At 42.6% G+C, this 22365-nt stretch overlaps 1 protein-coding gene and 1 long non-coding RNA gene across 4 annotated transcripts in view; one reads left to right on the top strand and one right to left on the bottom strand.

Annotated features, from left to right (window-relative positions):
- The window catches only part of LOC110342836, an 18834-nt gene extending 9860 nt beyond the window's left edge, over window positions 1-8974 (bottom strand). The window contains exon 1 of the long non-coding RNA XR_002384997.2: window positions 8837-8974. This is a non-coding gene — a long non-coding RNA (uncharacterized LOC110342836). The remainder of the gene's footprint in view (window positions 1-8836) is intronic.
- On the top strand, window positions 8880-22365 carry Ddx3x (DEAD-box helicase 3 X-linked). 3 transcript variants are annotated; one of them, XM_013120850.3, is made up of 17 exons: window positions 8880-9032; window positions 11909-11966; window positions 12887-12931; window positions 14067-14199; window positions 15336-15494; window positions 15574-15673; window positions 15895-16030; window positions 16357-16442; window positions 16851-16949; window positions 17056-17216; window positions 17617-17761; window positions 18109-18253; window positions 18378-18559; window positions 18640-18757; window positions 19064-19217; window positions 19447-19586; window positions 19746-22365. In XM_013120850.3, exons 1-17 carry the CDS (start codon window positions 8988-8990, stop codon window positions 19823-19825), a joined length of 1986 nt encoding a protein of 661 aa, XP_012976304.1. In that variant the 5' UTR covers window positions 8880-8987; the 3' UTR covers window positions 19826-22365.

The following is a 22365-nucleotide window of genomic DNA, read 5'->3' as shown; positions in this document are numbered from 1 at the left end:
AACACATGAGCTGCTGTATACGGATGATCAAAACTTTGAAGCAGAACATAAACATTTGAAGTACAAATTCTGGTTCACACAGTCAGTACCATTTCTTATATACAAGGTCAAGCTGTGTGGACGGCAACTTAAACCGACGGAAAACATTTCAGAGAAGAAACAGTGGGCGGCAGTTGGTGAGCTGCAGCCTTTTTCCTTTCATAAAACAATTCTGGTGGAAGAAATAGCATTGCTAACTTTCTCTATTTTTGCATAAAATAACACTTAACTAATGGAATTATTATTCAAGTGAAGGTGTAAAGTGTACAGCCACAAGCTTTCATTTATTCTGCAAGAACCATAAAGTAGACTTGAACTCATAAAAGGGTTTAAAGATTTTTTCCATCTTAATGTTGAATCCACACGTCAAAGAATTGAAAGAGAAAACATTGAAAAGGTTTTTAAAATTTAAACGTGATTATATCCCATTAGCCATCAAGGCCTGTCAACCAATGACAGCAATAATCACTAAGGAGGAAGAAGGGGAAAGAGTGAATTAGTTTTATCAAAGGAAAACTATGTAATTCCAATATAAGACTGGCAGTTCAAAAGCCGGGCGTTGGTGGCCCACGCCTTTAATCCCAGCACTCGGGAGGCAGAGGCGGGTGGATCTCTGTGAGTTTGAGATCAGCGTGGTCTACAGAGCCAGTTCCAGGACAGCCTCCAAAACAATAACCTTGTCTCAAAAAACCTTAAAAAAAAAAGACTGGCAGTTTAGCCGGGTCTTGATGGCACACGCCTTTAATCCCAGCACTCAGGAGGCAGAGGCAGGTGGATCTGTGAGTTCAAGGTCAGCCTGGACTACAAAGCAAGTTCTAGGACAGGCTCCAAAGCTACACAGAGAGACCTTGTCTCGAAAAGCAAAACCAAACAGGACTGGCAGTCCAGGCAGGGCCAGTTTTCAAGTTCTACAACACCTATGACAGTCTGCTAAAAAAAGCCCCATGACGCCGGGCATTGGTGGTGCACACCTTTAATCCCAGCATTCAGGAGGCAGAGGCAGGCAGATCTCTGTGAGTTCGAGGCCAGCCTGGTCTACAGAGCAAGTTCCAGGACAGTCTCCAAAACAATACAGAGAAACCCTGTCTCGAACCCCCCCTCAAAAAAAAAGGCCCCATGACTTAATAAGCAACATGGCCTCCTCCAGGCAGGTGAGTCCCTGAGCTCCCAGGTTACCCTTTGCCCATGACTTCTCTATTGTTAGCCTTCAGACTGCACAGTCATTTGCACATGGGAAGGAAGAAGTCACTGGGTTAGTCTACTAGTTTGAACATATTTTTAGCAGTTTAAATGGCAGAGAAGATACCCTTTAATCTAATTTTGTTTTGGCCTTGCCAAGTTTGCTGAAGGAAGGCAGGTTTCAGGTCAGTATTTTAGGTATTGCCTATAGCATTCCTGGTTCTATATGTATCAGTCCTAACACTTGAATAGGAAGGAGGAAGGGCTAGTGTATACTGAGTTCAGGACCTTCCTCCTAATTTATTATTACTATTATTATTATTAGTGTGTGTGTGTGTGTGTGGTGGGGGGCAAGCATGCCATGGACTCCATGTGGGGGTCAGACGGGTTTTGTGGAGTTGCTTCTCCCCTTTTACCTTGGGTTCCATGGATTAAAACTGGGGTTGGCATGTTTCTGGGGCAAGAGCTTTGCTAGTTGAGATCTTCACCCCATCAGTCTCGTTATGTAGCCCATGCTGGCCCCAAACTCAAAATCCTTCCTCCTTAGCCTTCCAAGGGCCAGGATTACAGGTCTGTACCATAATTGCTGGTCCCAGATCTCCTTTCTCCTTTATTGTTAGCAGCCTCCGAAGTCACATTCCCCTAAGTTTTATAGCTCAGCATTGGAAACAAATCTGTTTTTCTTTAAGTTCGAATCAACCAAAAATCCAAAAGATGATTACAAGGAGGAGGGCAGGCATGGTGGCACATGTCTTTAATCCCCACACTTGGGAGGCTGAGGCAGGTGGATCTCTGTGAGTTTGAGGCCCTGATTCTAAAACCTAAAAACAAAACAAAGCAGCAACAAAAGCAATAAAGAGGAGACCCAGGTTGGCATGATGCTCTTCACTGGAATCCCAATACTTGGAAGGCAAAAGCAGGTTCCCTGGAGCTCAAGACCAGCCTCAGCAACATAAGACCTTGTCACAAACAATAGCATGAAAAGATACTCAGTAGGCAAGTACTTTTACCTCCATACTTCTTTTTCTTGTTGTTGTTTTGAGACAGGGTTTCTCTGTAGCTTTGGAGGCTTTCTTGGAACTCAATCAGTAGATCAGGCTAGCCTAGAACTCACAGAGATCCACCTGTCTCTGCCCCCCCCAATGCTGGGATTAAAGGCATCTGTCATGACCACCCAGCACCTCCATACTTCTAATTATCCCTCTGAGCCAGAAGTGGTAGCTCAGGCCTGTAATCTTAGCGCTAGGGAGATTGAGGGAGGCTTACCTCAAGTTTGAGGCTAGCTTGGGCTACATAGTAAGAGCCTGTCTCAAAACAAACAAACAAACAAACAAACAAACAAACCAAAAAGGAGAGCTGGGGAAGTAACTAAGTGGTAGGGTCCTTGGCAACACACACACACACACACACACACACACACACACACACACACACACACAGTCCTTTAATTATAGGCATGTTACACTTTCCTTGAACTTTATCCCCAATCCAAGCTAAAATGAAGTGTGACCGTTCATGAATGGCCCTGAAGTGTCCAGCTCTGGAAATCCCTTGATTACTGCTTAACTAACTTCCAGCTGCGCAACAGTCCAGTTAATTCTGCCCTGGGTTTTAGGTTACTTGAGTGCAAAGAATGGCAATAAAGTTTGTTTAAGGCCATCTGTGGAAGCCAAACAACGTCTCTGCCCATGTTCCACATTACGACTGGCCTGGCCCAGGGCAAGTACTTGCACTGTCTAACTACCATTCAACATCTGCTAGGCATCTGGGTGTTGAACCTTGCACAGGAAGGTGTAACAATTTCCAGCCTGTCTCTGTGTTCACAAAGAATGGCCATGCCAGGTGGTGGTACAATGGAGGTTTTACCAGTGAGGCTGTGTGTGTGCTCCCCACAGCAACCTATCCTGCTGGGGAAGCCAGTTACAGGAGTGGTTTTATAGAGCTACCCCAGACCAAGCTCTGTTTCCTTCTCTCTGTGAGACCAGGAATCCCAACCACTTCTTGAGATAGAAACTACTTTTTAAAAAAGTATTTATGCCAGGGCCTGGAGAGATGGCTCAGTGGTTAAGGGCACTGGCTGTTCTTCCAAAGGACCCAGGTTCAATTCACAGCAACCACATGGCAGCTCACAGCTGTCTGTAACTTCAGTTCCAGGGGATCTGACACCCTCACACCAATGCACATAAAATATTTATTTCTATTTATGTGTATGTGTGTATTTCTGGGTGATTGGATGGTGTGTGTGTGTGTGTGTGTGTGTGTGTGTGTGTATGCGCGTGCATGCGCGCGCACGCGCGCATGTGTGTCTGCAGAGGCCATAAGAGGGCATTTGATTCCCTGTAGCAGGAGTTACAGGTTATTGTGAGTCATCCGACATAGGTGCTAAGAACCACCCCTGTTCCTCTGGAAGAACAGCCAGCACTCTTGACTGTTGAAGAATCTTTGTATCCCCTAGAAACTGCTTTTATTCCCACTGTGGAGATATTACCAAAACATTGAGATGTCAAGTGAGTTGCCCCACTCACAAGGCTTGTAAGCCCTAGAACAGGGAGCTAACTACTTGTTCTAGAACTGCATTTTCAGGCTCCCCCACTGTCCTCCCTGGCAGGATACCTTCAGGTCTTGGTTTCTGGGGGTGTGGTGCAGATAATGTTTGCTTCAATAAAGGCTGTTAGCTTAAAATACCTGTGAAGGTAGGAAAGTGAGTAGGAAAAGTCTCTGGTGTCAGTAATTTTTGGCCCTTTTTAGGTTATTGTGGCGGTTTGAATAAGAATGGCCCCAGAGGCTCATATATTTGAATGTTTAGTGACAGGGGGTGGAACAACTTGATAGGACTAGAAGGATTAGGAGGTGTGGCCTTGTTGGAAGACGTGTGTCACTGGGGCTGCGCTTTGAGGGTTCAAAGCCCAGGCCAGGCCCAGTACTCTTCTTGCTGCCTGCAGGCCAAGATGTACAACTCTCAGCTCCTTCTCCATCACCGAGTCTGCCTGCATGCTGTCATGGTTCCTGCCACGATGATAATGGACTAAACCTCTGTAAGCCAGGCCCAATGAAATGTTTTCCTTTATAAAAGTTGCTGTGGTCATGGTGTCTCTCTATAGCAATAGAACACTATTGATAGCTACTGACAGTAACACTTTGTAAATCACTCCTTAATGGGATGGTCATTTGGGGCAGGGAAAGGCCCTAAATTTAGCTGCTGTAAGCCTGCATGCCACTCCTTTTCAGAGTGAATATGTTTGAAGACAAATCTTTGTGTTTCCCCATTTCTTGTACATCTAAAATAGATTTTATTTATGTGTGCATGTATGTTTCTGTGCACATTCATGTAGGTGCCTACAGAGGCCAGAACAAGCCATGGGATCCACTCTGGGGCTGCAGTTACTGGAGGTTGGGAGCAGCCTGAGGTGGGGGCTGGAAATCTGTCTTTCATCCTTTCTAGCACATGCTCTTAACCACTAAGTCATTTCTCCAGCACCCCATTTCCTGTACATTTGATGCTCCAATAATAACTTATTAATAACCCCCTAGTAGTTTGAACTAAGTATTCCTCTGAGTCAGGGCTAATTGAAAATAGGAAACGGCTGTATATTTGATGGGGGGGGGGTTCCATGGCAGTGCCCGGTACGTGTATTCTACACAAGTAAAACAAAGCCCAGAAGCAGGTTAGCCAATCTCCCTGTGTTACATGCAGCATGAGTAGCTCCCAGAATTTACAGCTTTTGAATAGTGGACTCCTATTTGTCTAGATTTATGTGGAAAGGAATTGAAAGCAAAACTTAGAACAAACCTCAGTAATGTGTTCTGTGAATCATCCAATCTCATAGCAGAAAGTGAGTGACCCATTTGAGTTTCTTTCTATTGCTGTGATAAAACACCATGGCCAAGGCAACTTATGAAAGAAAGCATTTATAACTGGGCTTATGCCTTCAGAGGGTTAGAGTACACGATGGCAGAGCAGAGGCATGGTGGCAGGGAAGGCTGACAGCTTACATCTTGAACCACAGGCAGAAGGCAGAGAGAGAGAGGGAGAGAGAGAGAGAGAGAGAGAGAGAGAGAGAGAGAGAGAGAGAGAGAGAGAAACAGACAGACAGAGAGACAGACAGACAGAGAGAGACAGAGAGAGACTGGAAATAAGGAAACCTCTAAGGCCACTGCCAGTGACACACCTCCCCAACAAGGCCACACCTCCTAATCCTTCCCAAACGGTTCTAGCAACTGGGGACCAAGTGTTAAAACATATGAGGCTATGGGGGCCATTCTCATTCAGATCACCACAGGACCATAGGAATCACTAAGCCTAATGGTTTTAAAAGAGGCACTGTGGAAATGTGTGTATTTTGGGGTTGATGAAACCACTGGCAAGGGCTCCCGGTATGTAGTCAGCAGAGCCAGACATGCTAGAAGCTAATCAGTCCCATACAAGAGAGAATTGAGCCAATGGATACCCATGTAGATGCAAACCTACATCATCATCTAAGTGCTGTTTCCATATACACCAAACTGTTGTTCACTGCAGCTGACGTCATTAATTGAAGGAAGATGGTGCTGTTTTGTTTAGAATATTACTAAGAGCTCGCTATTTGAGAAAATGCCGCCGGGCATTGGTGGCGCACGCCTTTAATCCCAGCACTCGGGAGGCAGAGGCAGGCGGATCTCTGTGAGTTCAAGGCCAGCCTGGTCTACAGAGCGAGTTCCAGGACAGCCTCCAAAACAATAGAGAAACCCTGTTTCGAAAAACCAAAAAAAAAAAAAAAAAAAAAAAGAGAAAATGCCACGGACAGCAAGCTGTTCATGGTACCTCAATAGTGGAAGCAACACACTCGTCTAGTTTGCATATGTAAGCCGCACAGTAGTTGGGGAGAATTTACATATCGAATATATTTAATTTTCATTTATGTATATGTGTGTGCCTTGTCTGTATATATACTACATTCATGCTGTGCTCTTGGAAGCCAGAAGAAAGCACTGAATCCTGTGTAAATAAAGTTATACACAGTTGTGAGCAGTAGGATGTCACTTCTGGGATCCCAAGTTGGGTCCTCTGCAAGAGCAGTTAAGTGCTCTCAACTGCTGAGTCATCTCTCCAGTACCAAATCTATTTATTTTACTTTATTTTTTTGAGTCCAGGTCTGACTACATAGACCAGGCTGGATTTGAACTCACAGATATCTCCCTGCCTCTGCCTCTTGAGTGTGGGATTAAAGGCATGCATCACCACAACCGGCTTTCAATGAAAAAATTATGAGTGTTTTCCTGCATGAATGACTACTATGTGTGCATGCCTGCCGTCTGAGGAGGTCAGAAAAGGGCCGTGTATCTCCTGGGACTGGAGTTACGGGTGCTTGTGAGCCACCACGTGGGTGCTGGAAATGGAACCCAGGTTCTCTGCAAGAGCAGCCGGTTCTCTTAACCTTTGAGCCATCTTTCCAGTACACCCCTGGTTTTGCATATTTTACTATGTAATTTAAATTCTGCATATGCCTGGTCATGCGGGGGTACCCTGGAGGCCAGAAGGCATCAGAATCCTGGAGCTGGAGTTGTAAGGGCTGTGAATCACCTGACCTAAGTGGTAGGAATGGAAGGTCTGCACTTAACCCTTGAACCATCTCTCTGCCTTTTTTTTTTTTTTTTTTTTTGGTTTTTCGAGACAGGGTTTCTCTGTGGCTTTGGAGGCTGTCCTGGAACTCACTTTGTAGACCAGGCTGGCCTCGAACTCACAGAGATCCGCCTGCCTCTGCCTCCCGAGTGCTGGGATTAAAGGCGGTCGCCACCAACGCCCAGCTCTCTCTGCCTCTTAATATATAACTTAACTATATTGGTTATTTAGTTTGTTTTTGCTTTTCCAGTCAGGGTTTCTCTGTGTAGCTTTAGTCTGTCCTGGAACTCGTTCTATAGACCAGGGTGGCCTCCAAGTCACAGAGATCTGCCTGACGAGAAACTGTTTCTAAAACCCAAAACCAAGCAACCAAACAAACAAAAAAATAAGTGTTAAAAAAGTTGCAGCTTCGCCGGGCGGTGGTGGTGCACGCCTTTAATCCCAGCACTCGGGAGGCAGAGGCAGGCGGATCTCTCTGAGTTCGAGGCCGGGTTGGACCGACAGCTTCCGAAACAATAGAGAGAAACCCTGTCTGGTAAAACAAAACAAAACAAAACAAAAAGTTGCAGCTTCACTAAGTAAACCCAATAAACTCATTGGTTTACTAAGAAACAAAACAAAGCATCTGTTGTAAGTATAACATATTGCGACTGCAACCTCAATAAGAACAAAAGAAACCTCCCCCAATTGTTACATAATGAGTATCTTTAAAACAGTAAGAACAACAGGGATTTGTACTCTAGTGGACTCTCTTATAGGTGAGAAAAATTGAGAACCAAAGCCAGAAAGCAACTTGCCTGGGGATTGTATGTGTGGCCATTGACGGAATGGACTATTTTTTGGTTTTGTTGTTTAAGGGTTTGTGTTTTTGAAGCTGAGACTGCGCGTGCTCCGCCTAGGAGAGGGGGGGTCTATCAGAAGAGGCCATCGAATGATACATCCCCTTTTCTTCCTATTCCCTGTCCACTGTAGTAGCCTGGGGCGGGGGATCACCTCAGGCAGGTGATCCCCCATCCCAGCTCCTCCAGCAGGTACAGATTGTGCCCAGTCACACACACTCGACTCCTCGGGGTCCTAGGAAAGTTGTTGGAAACCTGCGGAGTCCCTTGCTGCGCCATCAATCAAAGGCCCGGAGCCAGGAGTGGCGCGCGGAAGAACACAGGGCCCCGCAATAATGCGCACACTCGCGGAGGCTGAGTCCTGGGAGGGTCCCAGACTGCCGGCTCTAGATTCGCGTGAGATAGTCTCATTGTTCCTTCTTAAGCGGGTGTGTGTGGGTGGCGTACCCGCTACCTAGGCAACGGCGCTATGAAGCCTGCAGCCACAGGCAGGCACGTCCCTTACACTCCCTGCTCAGGCCGCACCATCCAGCCTTTTTTCCTTTCCTAATCCAGCTTCCTTTCCCCTTCCCTCCTCCCCTCCCCCTCTAGTCTTCTCACCCCTCCCTCCCGTTCCCAGCACTATTCAAACCAGTTTCCCTTCTTCACAAAATGGCCACCGCGCCGGACACCCACGATCACGTGACTCCCCCCTCTCCCCCTCCCACCCCCCCGTGCCGGTCCTCATTTTGTCTGCTATACGGAAAAGATGCACCGGCCAAGAGCGGAGGCGCATCAGGCCAGACAAAGACTCCTAGTACATCATTTTCAAGGCCGGGGACTGAGAGAAAAGGGAGAGTGCTAGAAAGAAAGATGAAAACTGGGTGCACGGGGGAGGGAAGACGCAGCACATAGGCCCAGTTTAAGTCTCAGGGCCGGCCTCATTGCTAGAGGACGGACGGAGAGGATTTCTCGCGAGATCTCGAGAAAACATTAAGATTAGGGTATTAACAGGAGCAGGGGAATCCAAACCCAAGAGAACCAAAGCAGCATTTAATGCGGGGTTCTCTATGTCCGCACAACGAAGGGGTGGCTGGACTGAATAGGAAGTCTCACGAGAACAACCCGAGGAAGGCGCAGTAGCTAGGCAGAAATCCTAGCGGCAGGGAACAACCTCCTGAGAGGAGGGCATACGTCTTACGTGATGACGTAGCAGTCCTCCGACTTGGTATATACGGTCGGTGGCCGCGCGGTGCGCTTCAAAGCCGCAGTTCTCCCGTGAGAGGGCCATTGCGGTAGAGCCAGCTCTTGCTCAGCAGCGGAAGACTCCGAATTTTCGGTACTCTTCAGGGATGAGTCATGTGGCAGTGGAAAATGCGCTCGGGCTGGACCAGCAGGTGAGCTGCGGTGCTCCTGCTTTAATCTCTCCCCCTGACCTGCTTTGTGGCGCAGCTCTAAGTTCTGTTTTGTCCTTCCCGTTTTCCTGGGGGCTCGGGCCTGCGGGTATCACTGTCTGGGGGCCGTGGAGGGACTGGGTGGTTGCGGGGAGTGCTAGTGCCGGCTGCCCCGCCAGCCCGGCTCGCTTTCAGGTATTGTCCCCGGCCCGAGCACAATGGCGGCTTTTGTGTGTGCGCAGGCGAGCGGAGGGGGAGGGGCGCGCTCTTGCGGGCGCGCGCGCGCGCTCACCCTGGTTGATTAGTGACCGGCAGGGGGTGGGGGGGGAGGGGATTGCGCGGCGTGGCGCAACGCTGCCAGAGGTGGGTAGTTCTTGACCCCGGATTTCTGGGGGTTTCCACTTCCATGGCTTCCGTGCTCGTGCTTCTTCTTAAGCCCGGGAGGAGGCAGCGGCGGCCAAACGCGGGTTAGCAGAGTGGCCGCGCAGCGCTGGAATGTGGGAGGGGGCGCCCCGCGGGGGGAGGGGGCGCCCCGCGGGGGAGGGGGCTTGCCTGTGCGCGGGCTCATGGCGGCAGCCTCCTTTGTGTGGCGCAGGCTGGCTGAGCCATGCAACCCCCGGCTCCCCCCCCCCCAACCCCGCCTGCCCGCCACCGGGCTCGCGCGCATTTCATCCCGGTTTCTCCGCCACCGCGGGACCGGTGCGTCGCGGCATGGGAAGCCGCGGTTCCCGAGTGGAAAGTTTTGTGACGCAGAAATTTCAGGGCGGATTGGGCGGGGGGGGGGAGGAGGGGGGAAGGAGGCCGTGGCCGCTGCGTGCGCACTGGCGCCGGGCTCGGCGGTGACGCGAGCCACCCGGCGCGGCCCTTAGCCTTCGGCGAGGATCCGACCACGGAGCCCCGAACTCGGCACGCCGGCTTGTTCCTGGGCGCCGGGAAGGATTGCGCGCCCAATTGTAATCCGTCTAGAGGCAAAATGCCCAGACTATGGCAACAGTTTTGTTGTTGACTTGTTGCCGCCGTTGAAGTAAAACGGGGATGTAGATCAAGCCTGGTGTCTGATTCCTTTAATCGAGATTCCTTTTCTAGGTGAGGCAGAAGAGATGTGCGATCCATCCGTGATCCGTCCATCTGTCGTTGCCTCCTAGCCTCGGGCCAGTGAGCCGCTACAATGCATCTTCACTAGTGTAACACTGTAACATTACTTATTGGTGCTACATTAAAAAGAAAGGACGAGTGCTGCCTGGTGTCAAGGGCAGAGGCTCTCCCCAGTTTTAGCACTGATTATATTCCCAAGAGCCTTTCATGAATTTGTAATGGATTTAACTGAAAATTTAGGAATTTCCGGTCATTCAACTTCTAAGTTCGTGACAGTACCAATAGTGCATTTTTAACTTCAATGTTGCCAAATAATTTAAACACCTGGAATGGTAGTAAGTGTAGCTTTAAATGATAACTACTAGGACAAAACGTGACATTTTTGCTAATAGCAATGAGGTTACATCTAAATTCAACTTTCAGTGACTGCAGTGATACTGTTAGCTACTATTTATGAACATGTAATAAAAATATACCAGTTCAGTCTTTCATGTTTCATGGCTTTTTTTGGGGGGGGGGTCGGGTTCCTTTTCATTTGTGGTTTATGCTCCTAAGTGGATTAGTTACATTGACAGTAGGGTTCAGCAGGTAAAGAGGACTGTCACCAAGCCCAATGACCCAGCATAGGCAGGATTTCTTGAGTTCAAGACAGCCTGTTTTACATAGTGTTTGAGGTTAGCCAAGGCTACATAGTGAGATGTTCACCCCACTCGAGAGCTCTGTCAGGCACACACATATACATATAAGCAAATTTTTAAAAGGCCCACGAAGACAGCTTGCAGCATTTTTGTAGAATCTTGATGCCTTTGACTTACAAGTATGAGTAGACTTGGAACGTTGAAGCCAGTAAAATGTTCTTTAGTAAGAACATCAAAGACTATTCATGACTAGTTCTGTGAACTTACAGTTAAATGGCAGAATAGGAATTCAGTTTCACTCCAACAGTGTTTTGGTGAGGGTATTACCAAAATTTTGTTTTATGCAGTGCTATTCCAATTTAATATATTTGCTGTATTTGAGAATAAAGGAACTAAAGAATATATTTGGAATTTGTCTTTGTATGTGCTTTCAGGCTTAAAGTAATAAATAGAAAGTTAGTGGTGTCGTGACTAAAACATCCTATACTCATTTAACGTGTTTTTTTTTTTTTTAAATAAGCAGGGTCTGATGTAGCCCAGGGTGGCCTGGAAAGTCCCTATATTGCTGAGAATGGCTTTGAAGTCCTGATCTAACTGCCTCCACTTCTGATACTGGGACTATAGGCATGAACCATCACACTTGGTTTATGTGATTCTAGGGATTAAAACTCAGGGCTTCATACATCAATTGGATCGAGTACCCTACCAACTGAACTATATTTTGAGCACCTATTTCATGCTTTAAAACCATTTTTTGGTCTGCCTGACCTCAAACTTAGAAAAAAATTATTTTGTGTGTGTGTGAGTCTGCCTGTCTATATGTTGCACCATGGGGGCCACAAGGGAGCAGTGATCTGGGAACTTCAGTTCCATATCCATGTTTTAGCCACTTAAGAATGCTGGGATCACAGGTGCATACCACCATGCCTGGCTAAATTTTGAGATTCGTTGTAACTAAGTTTTAGTTTGTCGAATAAGGAGCTTTTACTATGGAAAAAACAGTGCTTTTTTGGTCACATTCTCAATTTTCAATATCTGGACTCCATGGGGCAACTTTGAATGTGGGATTAGAAAATGGTGTAGAAGGCACAAATTGGCTTTATTTCATTAAACATGAAGACTAAAAGCAATCTGATTTTCTTGTAGTTTGCTGGCCTAGACCTGAACTCTTCAGATAATCAGACTGGAGGAAGTACAGCAAGCAGTAAGTAAAACATTTTATGGATATATTGAATATCAGAACTTGGTAATTTTAATATTTTCTTGGATGTTAAAATATGAACGCTGTTACAATGTGTTTTCACTGGCTAGAAGTTATAAGATATATAGGTCAGTGATCAAGTTCATTCTTGAATAGCATATGTAAGGCCCTATGTGCCAAAAAGAATATTTTTAGTTGGCACAGTAAACAAATTTTATGCATGTATGTACAGAGGTGCCCTGTGATATTTACATGTACATATGTACTGTTAGTATATATACTTTTAATTAGGTTAATTATTGAGGTAGACTTCTGTGGTTTATATCCCAGATCCTTTCAGCTTACGTTTCTTTCCATCCAGTAAGCAATGTTATATATATGTATTTTTAAGCAATATGCAGGTTTACCTTGCTACTTGTTTAAAATTTCATGTTTTTTTGCCACATTGAGAATTTTTAATCATCCTAACAAATTTTTCAACTATTTAATCCAGAAGTACAAAGAAAATTAGGCTAAAAAGCTGCTAGTAGCCAGTTAACTACTAGGTGGTTGCCCCTCTTGTTTTGACACAGGGTCTCTACAAAGGCTATCCTGGTATTCTATGTGGACCAGGCTGGTCTCATTCATAGATCTGCCGGCCTCTGCTGGGATTAAAGGCGTGTACCACCACACCCAGTCAACTACTAGCTTTAAAATGACTTTTGGAGACAAAAGTTTATGTAGCTAGACTGGCCTTGAACTAGAGGTGATCTTCCTGCCTTGCCTTGGCTAGGATTATAGGCATATGCCTGGTTTAAAATCAAATCTTGTTCACCAACCCATTAGATTTTTTTAGTGTTTTACACTTTTTTTTAAGGGATTTTGATGAAAGCTTTACTGTGAAACTATTTGGCATTTGTACTAATTGTGTGTTCTTTCAGAAGGGCGCTATATCCCTCCTCATTTAAGGAACAGAGAAGCTACTAAAGGTGAGTCCTTAACACCACTTTTGTCAAATCTAATTGATTTAGAAATTAATCAACATAGGGAAAACAAAACAGCTTAGAAAACATAAATTTCTACCAGGATTGATTTAAAAGACTGGGACTTACTAACTTTTAAAAGCCTTAACTGATGTCACACCATGGAAAATTTATCTTTGGTGTCATGGTTTCAATATGATTTATTAGTCTCTTAATCTGTTATAATTAATCATATCTTGATTTTAATTTAAAAAAATGGGTGAGTGTCATGCTGTGTCATGCAAACTACATGGAAATAATTTGTTTTTGTCTTGGCATATATGACAAAATGAAGATGGACTTACCACAAGATACATCAGGCACATTCTAGTGATTTGGGAGTGATTGTCTAATGTGGGATGAACAAGAACTTTTTATTGTAGAAAGAAATTAGAACAAGCAGGATCTTAAACTTTACAAGTGGAAGAGACCTGCAGAAGCAATTAAATTCTTGATTGCTAGTGAAAGCGCATGACTCTAATGGTAGAGACAAAGGCAGATAGAAAGTGACTTGTAAATGTCTGACTAATAAGATGTCATTGAAGCTAGTCATCCTTACTTGTCTCAAATCTACCTGTCCTTGGGGGTCCCCACTTAGTTAATTAAACATTTACATTTGACATATTGGGAGCATATAAGGGAGAAAGTTTGTTTTAGTCTTTATCATTAAGCTTGTAAATAAACCACAAAAATGATAACATTTAGTTAGAGTGTGGTTTATGTGTACAAAGCAGCATCATTCCTATACTTTTGCTGTTGGAACTAAAAAATAACCAAACTATGATGGCTGTTTGTAAATTCATTCATACCTGTAAAGTGAATGGGAATTAAAACAGTTATATGATAGAAGTCAGTACCATAGTCATCTTGCTAAAAGCAAAGTTGTTGACCTCTTAGAATGGTATTCATTCAAAATAATTCTGTCAGATTAAATGATCTGGTGCTTTCTGATGGAGAGAATTGGAGACTAGGTATAACTGGCTCAGGCGTATTTGTTATGTCTTCGTTATTTTCTGTTGCTACCATTAGAATGTTTACATTCTGAATTCAGAAAGATGGAGTTTTTTTTTTTTTTTGAATTGGTGGTGGGTTTGTCTTTCAGGATTCTACGACAAAGACAGTTCAGGGTGGAGTTCTAGTAAAGATAAGGATGCATACAGCAGTTTTGGATCCCGGGGTGATTCAAGAGGGAAGTCTAGTTTCTTTGGTGATCGTGGAAGTGGATCAAGGGGAAGGTAAGTGAAATCACTTGACATGTATACATTAGTCATTTAGGAATTGATCATTAATTTGACATCTTTACCTTGTCAGGGTAAAGAGGATGTCGGGCATTTTGTCTACTTACTACATTTTCTTAGCTGTAAGATTAAACCTATTACATAGAAATTAGATATAAAAGTACAAGTCCAAAAATGTAGTCAGTTTCTATTTCTCTAGTTTTATGTTCTGTATCTAAAAGATAATTTCATAGTGAATGACCTGATTAATTTGCTTGAGCACTTTATGGACTTTTTTTTTTTTGGTTTTTCGAGACAGGGTTTCTCTGTATTGTCTTGGAGGCTGTCCTGGAACTTGCTTGGTAGTCCAGGCTGGCCTTGAACTCACAGAGATCCGCCTGCTTCTGCCTCCCGAGTGCTGGGATTAAAGGCGTGTGCCACCAACGCCTGGCTTTTGTTTTTAAACCTTTTATTTAAAAAGCTGTCACACATGACTTATCCCTTAAGTGGCTTCATAGTATAACCTGAACAATTGATGTTTGGGTGCTATTTTTTGTTTTAATCTTTACTACTGAATATATTTTCTCTTCAGAAAAGGGCAGTAAGGCTATAATTCTTAATGGTAGAATTTATGAGGCAAGAGTGGCCTCTGACTGTAGGATAAAGGAAGATACTGATTTTTTTTTTTTTTTTTGGTTTTTCGAGACAGGGTTTCTCTGTGTTGTTTTGGAGGCTGTCCTGGAACTCGCTTGGTTGGTAGTCCAGGCTGGTCTCGAACTCACAGAGATCCGCCTGCCTCTGCCTCCCGAGGAAGATACTGATTTTTATACATACAGTGTTCTGCCTGAATGAATGCCTTCAGGCCAGAAGGCGGCACCAGATCTCATTATAGATGGTTGTGAGCCACCAAGTGGTTGCTGGGAATTGAACTCAGGATCTCCGGAAGATCAACCAGTGCTCTTAACCTCTGAGCCATCTCTCCAGTCCAAGATACTGATTTTTAAAAATGATAGCTTGATAACTAAACTTATTTATCAATAAGAATAAAGCAAACTGTCGACATTTTGTAGATAATCTATATGAAGTGCTTTTTCTGGAGTGGTAATATGATCTGATAATAGTTAAGATTCTGATTTATTACTTTTGATGCTTAGGTTTGACGATCGTGGACGGGGAGACTATGATGGTATTGGCAGCCGTGGAGACAGGAGTGGCTTTGGCAAATTTGAAAGAGGCGGAAACAGTCGCTGGTGTGACAAATCAGATGAAGATGACTGGTCAAAACCACTCCCGCCAAGTGAACGCTTGGAACAGTAAGTTTTTGAGGCACGTAATTTTAATGAAGCTTTTCTCACTGGTTTTGCATGTGAATTTACCAATTTTTTATTTTAGGGAACTCTTTTCTGGAGGCAATACTGGGATTAACTTTGAGAAATATGACGACATTCCAGTCGAGGCAACAGGCAACAACTGCCCTCCACATATTGAAAGTGTAAGTATTTTGTTGAACTACAGAGAAGTGTAACTATAGAGTTTGTGGAAAGGGAAATATTGGCTGAGTTTAGTTATCACTGAAGTAGGAAGTAGGAAATAGTCAAAAAGCCCAACTTAAGTATATAAGTTAAACTTTTGCTGTTATTTACATATTAGTGTAAAACAGGATGCCCTCAAATAACATTTCTACTTACTTCATGCCATTGAATTTCTTGACAGTTCAGCGATGTTGAAATGGGAGAAATTATTATGGGAAACATTGAGCTTACTCGTTATACTCGCCCAACTCCAGTACAGAAGCATGCTATTCCTATTATCAAAGAGAAAAGAGACTTGATGGCTTGTGCCCAAACAGGTAAGTTCATTGGATAAGACTAAATGTTGGGGGTTTTGACTTGTAAATAAGCAGATATAGATATTTGTAGGTTTGTGTGCCATGAACATTTGGCAATATTCTATTTATAGTGTCAAGTACGTAAATTGTCTAGTTTGTATTCTGTAAATCCTTTTTAGAGAATAGTTCTTAAATTTGCTGACTCTTGCTTTAACCTGCTAAAGAGGTTTAAAATTTTTGGGACGTTTATTCATAAAGTAAAACTACTAGTTAACTTTCAGTGTTGATTGAGAAGTAGTAAGCAGAGTTTTATTGTGGTCAGTTGAACATGCTTTTTCTTAAAACAGGCTCTGGAAAAACTGCAGCATTTCTCCTGCCCATCTTGAGTCAGATTTATGCTGATGGCCCAGGAGAGGCTCTGAGGGCCATGAAGGTAATTTTCCCCCAGTGTTGGGAATGGGACCTAGGAGGATTTTTGTATGCTAAGCAAGCGCTCTGTCATTGAGCTGTATGCCCAGTTACAATGTTTCTTATATGGGAGTTATTGTGAAACTTGTAAGAAGCTATTGAGCATTCCAAATGGTGCTTAAGACTAGTCTAGCCGGGTGTTGGTGGTTTACGCCTTTAATCCCAGCACTCAGGAGGCAGAGGCAGGTGGATCTCTGTGAGTTCGAGGCCAGCCTGGTCTACAGAGTGAGTGCCAGGACAGCCTCCAAAACAATACAGAGAAACCCTGTCTTAAAAAAACAAAAAAGACTAGTCTAATGAAGTTTTATGGTGTATATAAATTACTAATGAACTTTCTTTTTAAAAGGTAATTTAACAGATTTTTGATTCTTAGGAAAATGGAAGATATGGGCGTCGCAAACAATACCCAATCTCCTTGGTACTGGCACCAACGAGAGAATTGGCAGTGCAGATCTATGAGGAAGCCAGAAAAGTATGTATTTTAGTGATTCATAGCTTTCCCATTGGTTCTAATGAAAGATTTATGGTCATGTAAAAATCTTGACATTGAATTTGATAGAGTATCTTTTTGTTTATAGTTCTCATACCGATCTCGAGTTCGTCCATGTGTTGTTTATGGTGGTGCTGAAATTGGTCAACAGATTCGAGACCTAGAACGTGGATGCCATTTGTTAGTGGCTACTCCAGGACGTCTAGTGGATATGATGGAGAGGGGAAAGATTGGATTGGACTTCTGCAAGTATGTATCTGTTAGCATTGTTAGCTTACAGTTAATCCATCATAATTCCAATCAGTGTTGAAAAGTCAGCTAACATTAGTAGAGGCCAGTAACTAGTTCCAAGGACAAAGGGACCACCAGTAAGATGGTTCAGCAGGTTTGCCATGTCTGATGACTTAATTGCCAGAACTGCCATGGTGGAGGAAAAGTGGCTCCTGCATGATTGTCCTGTTCACGTACATGTGTGTGTACACACTAAATAAAAGTAACTGATCTTGGATGACTTAACGTCTTAGCAAGTTTGCTATGTAACTATTAAATGCAGTGTTAGCTACACTGATTATATCATTTAATTAACAGGTAAGCCATAAATTACCTTGATTTCTTTTCAAAAATCTTAACTAAATGTTTTTCATGACAGATACTTGGTGTTAGATGAAGCTGACCGGATGTTAGATATGGGGTTTGAACCTCAGATTCGCAGGATAGTTGAACAAGATACTATGCCTCCAAAAGGTGTCCGTCACACTATGATGTTTAGTGCTACTTTTCCTAAGGAGATACAGGTACTATTACACAATTCTCACTTGCTTAAAGATTTCCTTATTTCAGTAGGTATTTTCAGGGTTTTGTTATGTGGACCAGACTGTTCTCTGAACCTCCTGGTGCTAGGATTAAAGGTGTATATCATCACACTTGACCAAAAATAGAGGTTTTGGAGGGGGGGGCGTGACAAAATATAGTTGGAGGGCTTGCAAAATGGCTCAGTGAGTAAAATTGTTTGCTACTTGAATTCAGTATCAGTACCTGGAACCCACATGATGAAAAGGGAGACCCAATCCCTTTTGACATGAACACTTCCACAAATAACATGCAATAAAACTACAAAATTAAAGAATGGTTTTCTTTTCAGATGCTGGCCCGTGATTTCTTGGATGAGTACATTTTTCTGGCTGTAGGCAGAGTTGGGTCTACTTCAGAGAACATCACACAAAAAGTGGTTTGGGTGGAGGAAATGGACAAACGGTCATTTCTGCTTGACCTCCTAAATGCAACAGGTAAAAATGGACAGTTGTAGCTCTCTAGACTGCCTGTGTAATGAGGATCCTTTTGCATCATTTTCCTCCCCATTCAAAACATTGTCAAATGTCCTAAGTGTAAACACATTATTTTCAAATTCAGGCAAGGATTCCCTGACCCTAGTATTTGTGGAGACCAAAAAGGGTGCAGATTCACTGGAGGATTTCTTATATCATGAAGGATATGCCTGTACCAGTATCCATGGAGACCGTTCTCAGAGAGATAGAGAAGAGGCCCTTCACCAGTTCCGCTCAGGAAAAAGCCCAATTCTAGTGGCTACGGCAGTATGTATAATTGTTATTGTTCTATTGTGTCCAAATATTTGCTTTTAGTGGGCTATATATAACAAACGTTATTATTTCAGGTAGCAGCAAGAGGACTGGATATTTCAAATGTGAAACATGTTATTAATTTTGACCTGCCTAGTGATATTGAAGAATATGTACATCGCATAGGCCGTACAGGGCGTGTAGGAAACCTTGGTAAGTGTTTGGTTACCAGCTATACTGATGGTTATTTTTCGTTATGCTAAGCACAAGAATTTTTTTGTTTGAAAGAGGGACTGTGTAGACCAGGCTTGCCTTGAACTGCCCTCAGTGTTTCATGATACATGCTCACCTAGAACTTTATAGTCTCAGTTAAATTACCCTATTTTCAAAAAAATGTAGTCAGTATTTATTGGTTAAATAGCTGAATAGTAATTTCTTTTTGTTATGTGATAAGAAAAGTAAGAATGGTAAGCTACCTTTCTGGAAGATCTTTACTTTTTCCTTTTGGAACTGTTTTAGGTCTTGCCACTTCATTCTTTAATGAAAGGAACATAAATATTACTAAGGATTTATTGGATCTTCTTGTTGAGGCAAAACAAGAAGTGCCATCATGGTTAGAAAACATGGCTTTTGAACACCACTACAAGGGTAGCAGTCGTGGACGATCTAAGAGGTAACTGTGTGTGTGTACATACATGATTCATACTGGTATTTTAAAACTTGTTTACAATAAATTAGTGTCAGCCCATTAATGCTTATACCTTTGAAAACAGTATTGTAAAGTATGGCTGCATAAGGAATTTGTAAGTAAGAACTAGAAATTATTAGCAAGTTTGACAAGAGTTGGGTTGGATACCTTCCTTCCTGTGAGCCAACATCAGTCTTTATCCTGCCTCTTCCAGCAGTCGATTTAGTGGAGGGTTTGGTGCCAGAGACTATCGACAAAGTAGTGGTGCCAGCAGTTCCAGCTTCAGCAGCAGCCGCTCAAGCAGCAGTCGCAGTGGTGGAGGTGGCCATGGCAGCAGCAGAGGATTTGGTGGAGGTAGTATTTGTTTTAAATCTCATGATAATAATTTTTATTAAGACCATTCAGGGAAATTCAGCATTATAGATTGCTTTTAATAACTTCTGAAGGAAATGATTGTTGCTAACCATAGATGACTTAATTAATTTCTTTTTTTCTTTTTAAATCTCTCACTAGGTGGCTATGGAGGCTTTTACAACAGTGATGGATATGGAGGAAATTATAACTCCCAGGGGGTTGACTGGTGGGGTAACTGAGCCTGCTTTGCAGTAGGTCACCCTGCCAAACACAAGCTAATATGGAAACCACATGTAACTTAGCCAGACTATACCTTGTGTAGCTTCAAGAACTCGCAGTACATTACCAGCTGTGATTCTCCACTGAAATTTTTTTTTAAGGGAGCTCAAGGTCACAAGTAAAGATGAAAGGAACAATCAGCAGCCCTGTTCGAAGGTGGTTTGAAGACTTCATTGCTGTAGTTTGGATTAACTCCCCTCCCGCCTACCCCTATCCCAAACTGCATTTATAATTTGTGACTGAGGATCATTTGTTTGTTAATGTACTGTGCCTTTAACTTTAGACAACTTTTTATTTTGATGTCCTGTTGGCTCAGTAATGCTCAAGATACCAATTGTTTTTGACAAAATAAATTTACTGAACTTGGGCTAAAATCAAACCTTGGCACACAGGTGTGATACAACTTAACAGGAATCATCGATTCATCCATAAATATAAGGAAAAAACTTAAGTGGTAGCCTTCATCAAGGCTTTGATACTTGCAGATTGGGGAAAAACAAACAACAAACGTCTTGAAGCATATTAATGGAATTAGTTTCTAATGTGGCAAACTGTATTAAGTTAAAGTTCTGATTTGCTCACTCTATCCTGGATAGGTATTTAGAACCTGATAATAGTCTTTAAACAAGCCATTCCAGTCATGATGAGGTGATGTATGAATACATGCATACATTCAAAGCACTGTTCTCAAAGTTAATGCAAGTAAATACAGCAATCCTCTTTCAATGTTTAGGCAGATCGTTAACTATGAGCTAGCCAAATGTGGGCATGTTATTACAGGGAAAGTTTAAAGGTCTGATAACTTGAAATAGGTTTTTAGGAGAATTCATCTACTTAGACTTTTTAAATGCCTGCCATAAAAGAAATTGAAATGGTAGAATGGCTGACCACAGCAATGACCAGCCCTCATTTAGGGCTCTGGATGATTTTTGGTCTAATAACGCATGCTAGTGTTGATGTTTTTTGGTCAAGAGGGGATGAACAGGAAGAATTATGCAGCAGGCTTTATTTTAAATGCCGATTCACATTACTCTGTTCAAGCTGCGTTGAGATGATAAACTGGCTTACTATAGACTTTGTAAAAAAATGGCTCCAGAAGAGTAACAAACTGAAATTTGAGATCACACAGGTTGGAAATATGTACATAACTGCACAAGGTGTCAATTCTGCTCTACAGTGCAGTTTAGTCAGTTTTAGTTGCATAGGTTTCCATTGTATTTATAGTCTGTTTATGCTAAATCTGGCCAAAGACGAGCATTGTCCACCACTAAAATGCCTATGCCACTTGGAATTCTGGGCTAATTTTGTGACCAGAATGCAGTGATCAAAACGCTCAATCTTTTTGCAGTGGCATAGGAAGACGGCAAAAATTTCCTAAAGTGCAATAGATTTTCAAGTGTATTGTGCCTTGTTCTAAAACTTTTATTAAGTAGGTGCACTTGACAGTATTGAGGTCATTTGTTATGGTGCTATTTCAATTAGTCTAGGTTTAGGCCCTTGTACATTTTGCCCATAACTTTTTACAAAGTACTTCTTTTATTGCACATTCAGAGAATTTTATATATATGTCTTGTGTGCGTGTCCTTAAACTTCCAATCTTATTTTGTCTCTTGGAGATTGTTGAACGCAGCTTGTCTAGGAAAGGGATGGGACTAGATTCTAAAATTTATTTGGGACCATGGGAATGATAGTTGGGAAGAAAACTTTGCACACGACAGATTTCTAGATACTTTTTGCTGCTAGTTTTATGTAATATTTATTGAACATTTTGACAAATATTTATTTTTGTAAGCCTAAAAGTGATTCTTTGAAAGTTTAAAGAAACTTGACCAAAAGACAGTACAAAAACACTGGCACTTGAATGTTGAATGTCACCGTATGCGTGAAATTATATATTTCGGGGTAGTGTGAGCTTTTAATGTTAAGTCATAATAAACTCTTAAGTCAAATTAAGCAGACCCGGCATTGGCGGTGTAGCCATAACTTTCTGATGTTAGTAAAAACAAATTGGCGACTTGAAACTAAATCATGCCAAGGTTTTGATACACTTGTCTTAAGATATTAATGAAACACTTCAAAACACTGATACAAAGTGTCCAGATTCTCAGATGTTTGTTGTGTGAGTTTTGTTTAGTTGTATTTTTTTTCAGTGAATGTCTGGCACATTGCAATCCTCAAACATGTGGTTATCTTTGTTGTATTGGCATATTCAGTGACTTGGACATTCAGCAATAGCATTTGAGCAAGTTATATCAGCAAGCAATATTTTCAGTTATGTTTCAAAATTAAGAATGGGTTTAAACTTGCTGAATGTAAAGATTGACCCTCAAGTCACTGTAGCTTTAGTAGTTGCTTATTGTATTAGTTTAGATGCTAGCACTGCATGTGCTGTGCATATTCTGGTTTTATTAAAATAAAAAGTTGAACTGCACAGTCTCCTTTGTTGTTGTCAATTGTGGTTTACTTTAGAAGTGAAAATAAAGTTGTGCTATTGCCTGAA

Source organism: Mesocricetus auratus, unplaced genomic scaffold (assembly GCF_017639785.1).
Source record: "Mesocricetus auratus isolate SY011 unplaced genomic scaffold, BCM_Maur_2.0 Super-Scaffold_100033, whole genome shotgun sequence".
NCBI classification, from domain to species: Eukaryota; Metazoa; Chordata; class Mammalia; order Rodentia; family Cricetidae; genus Mesocricetus; species Mesocricetus auratus.
Note: the sequence above shows the minus strand (reverse complement) of the source record. Positions and strands in the feature narration are given on the sequence as shown.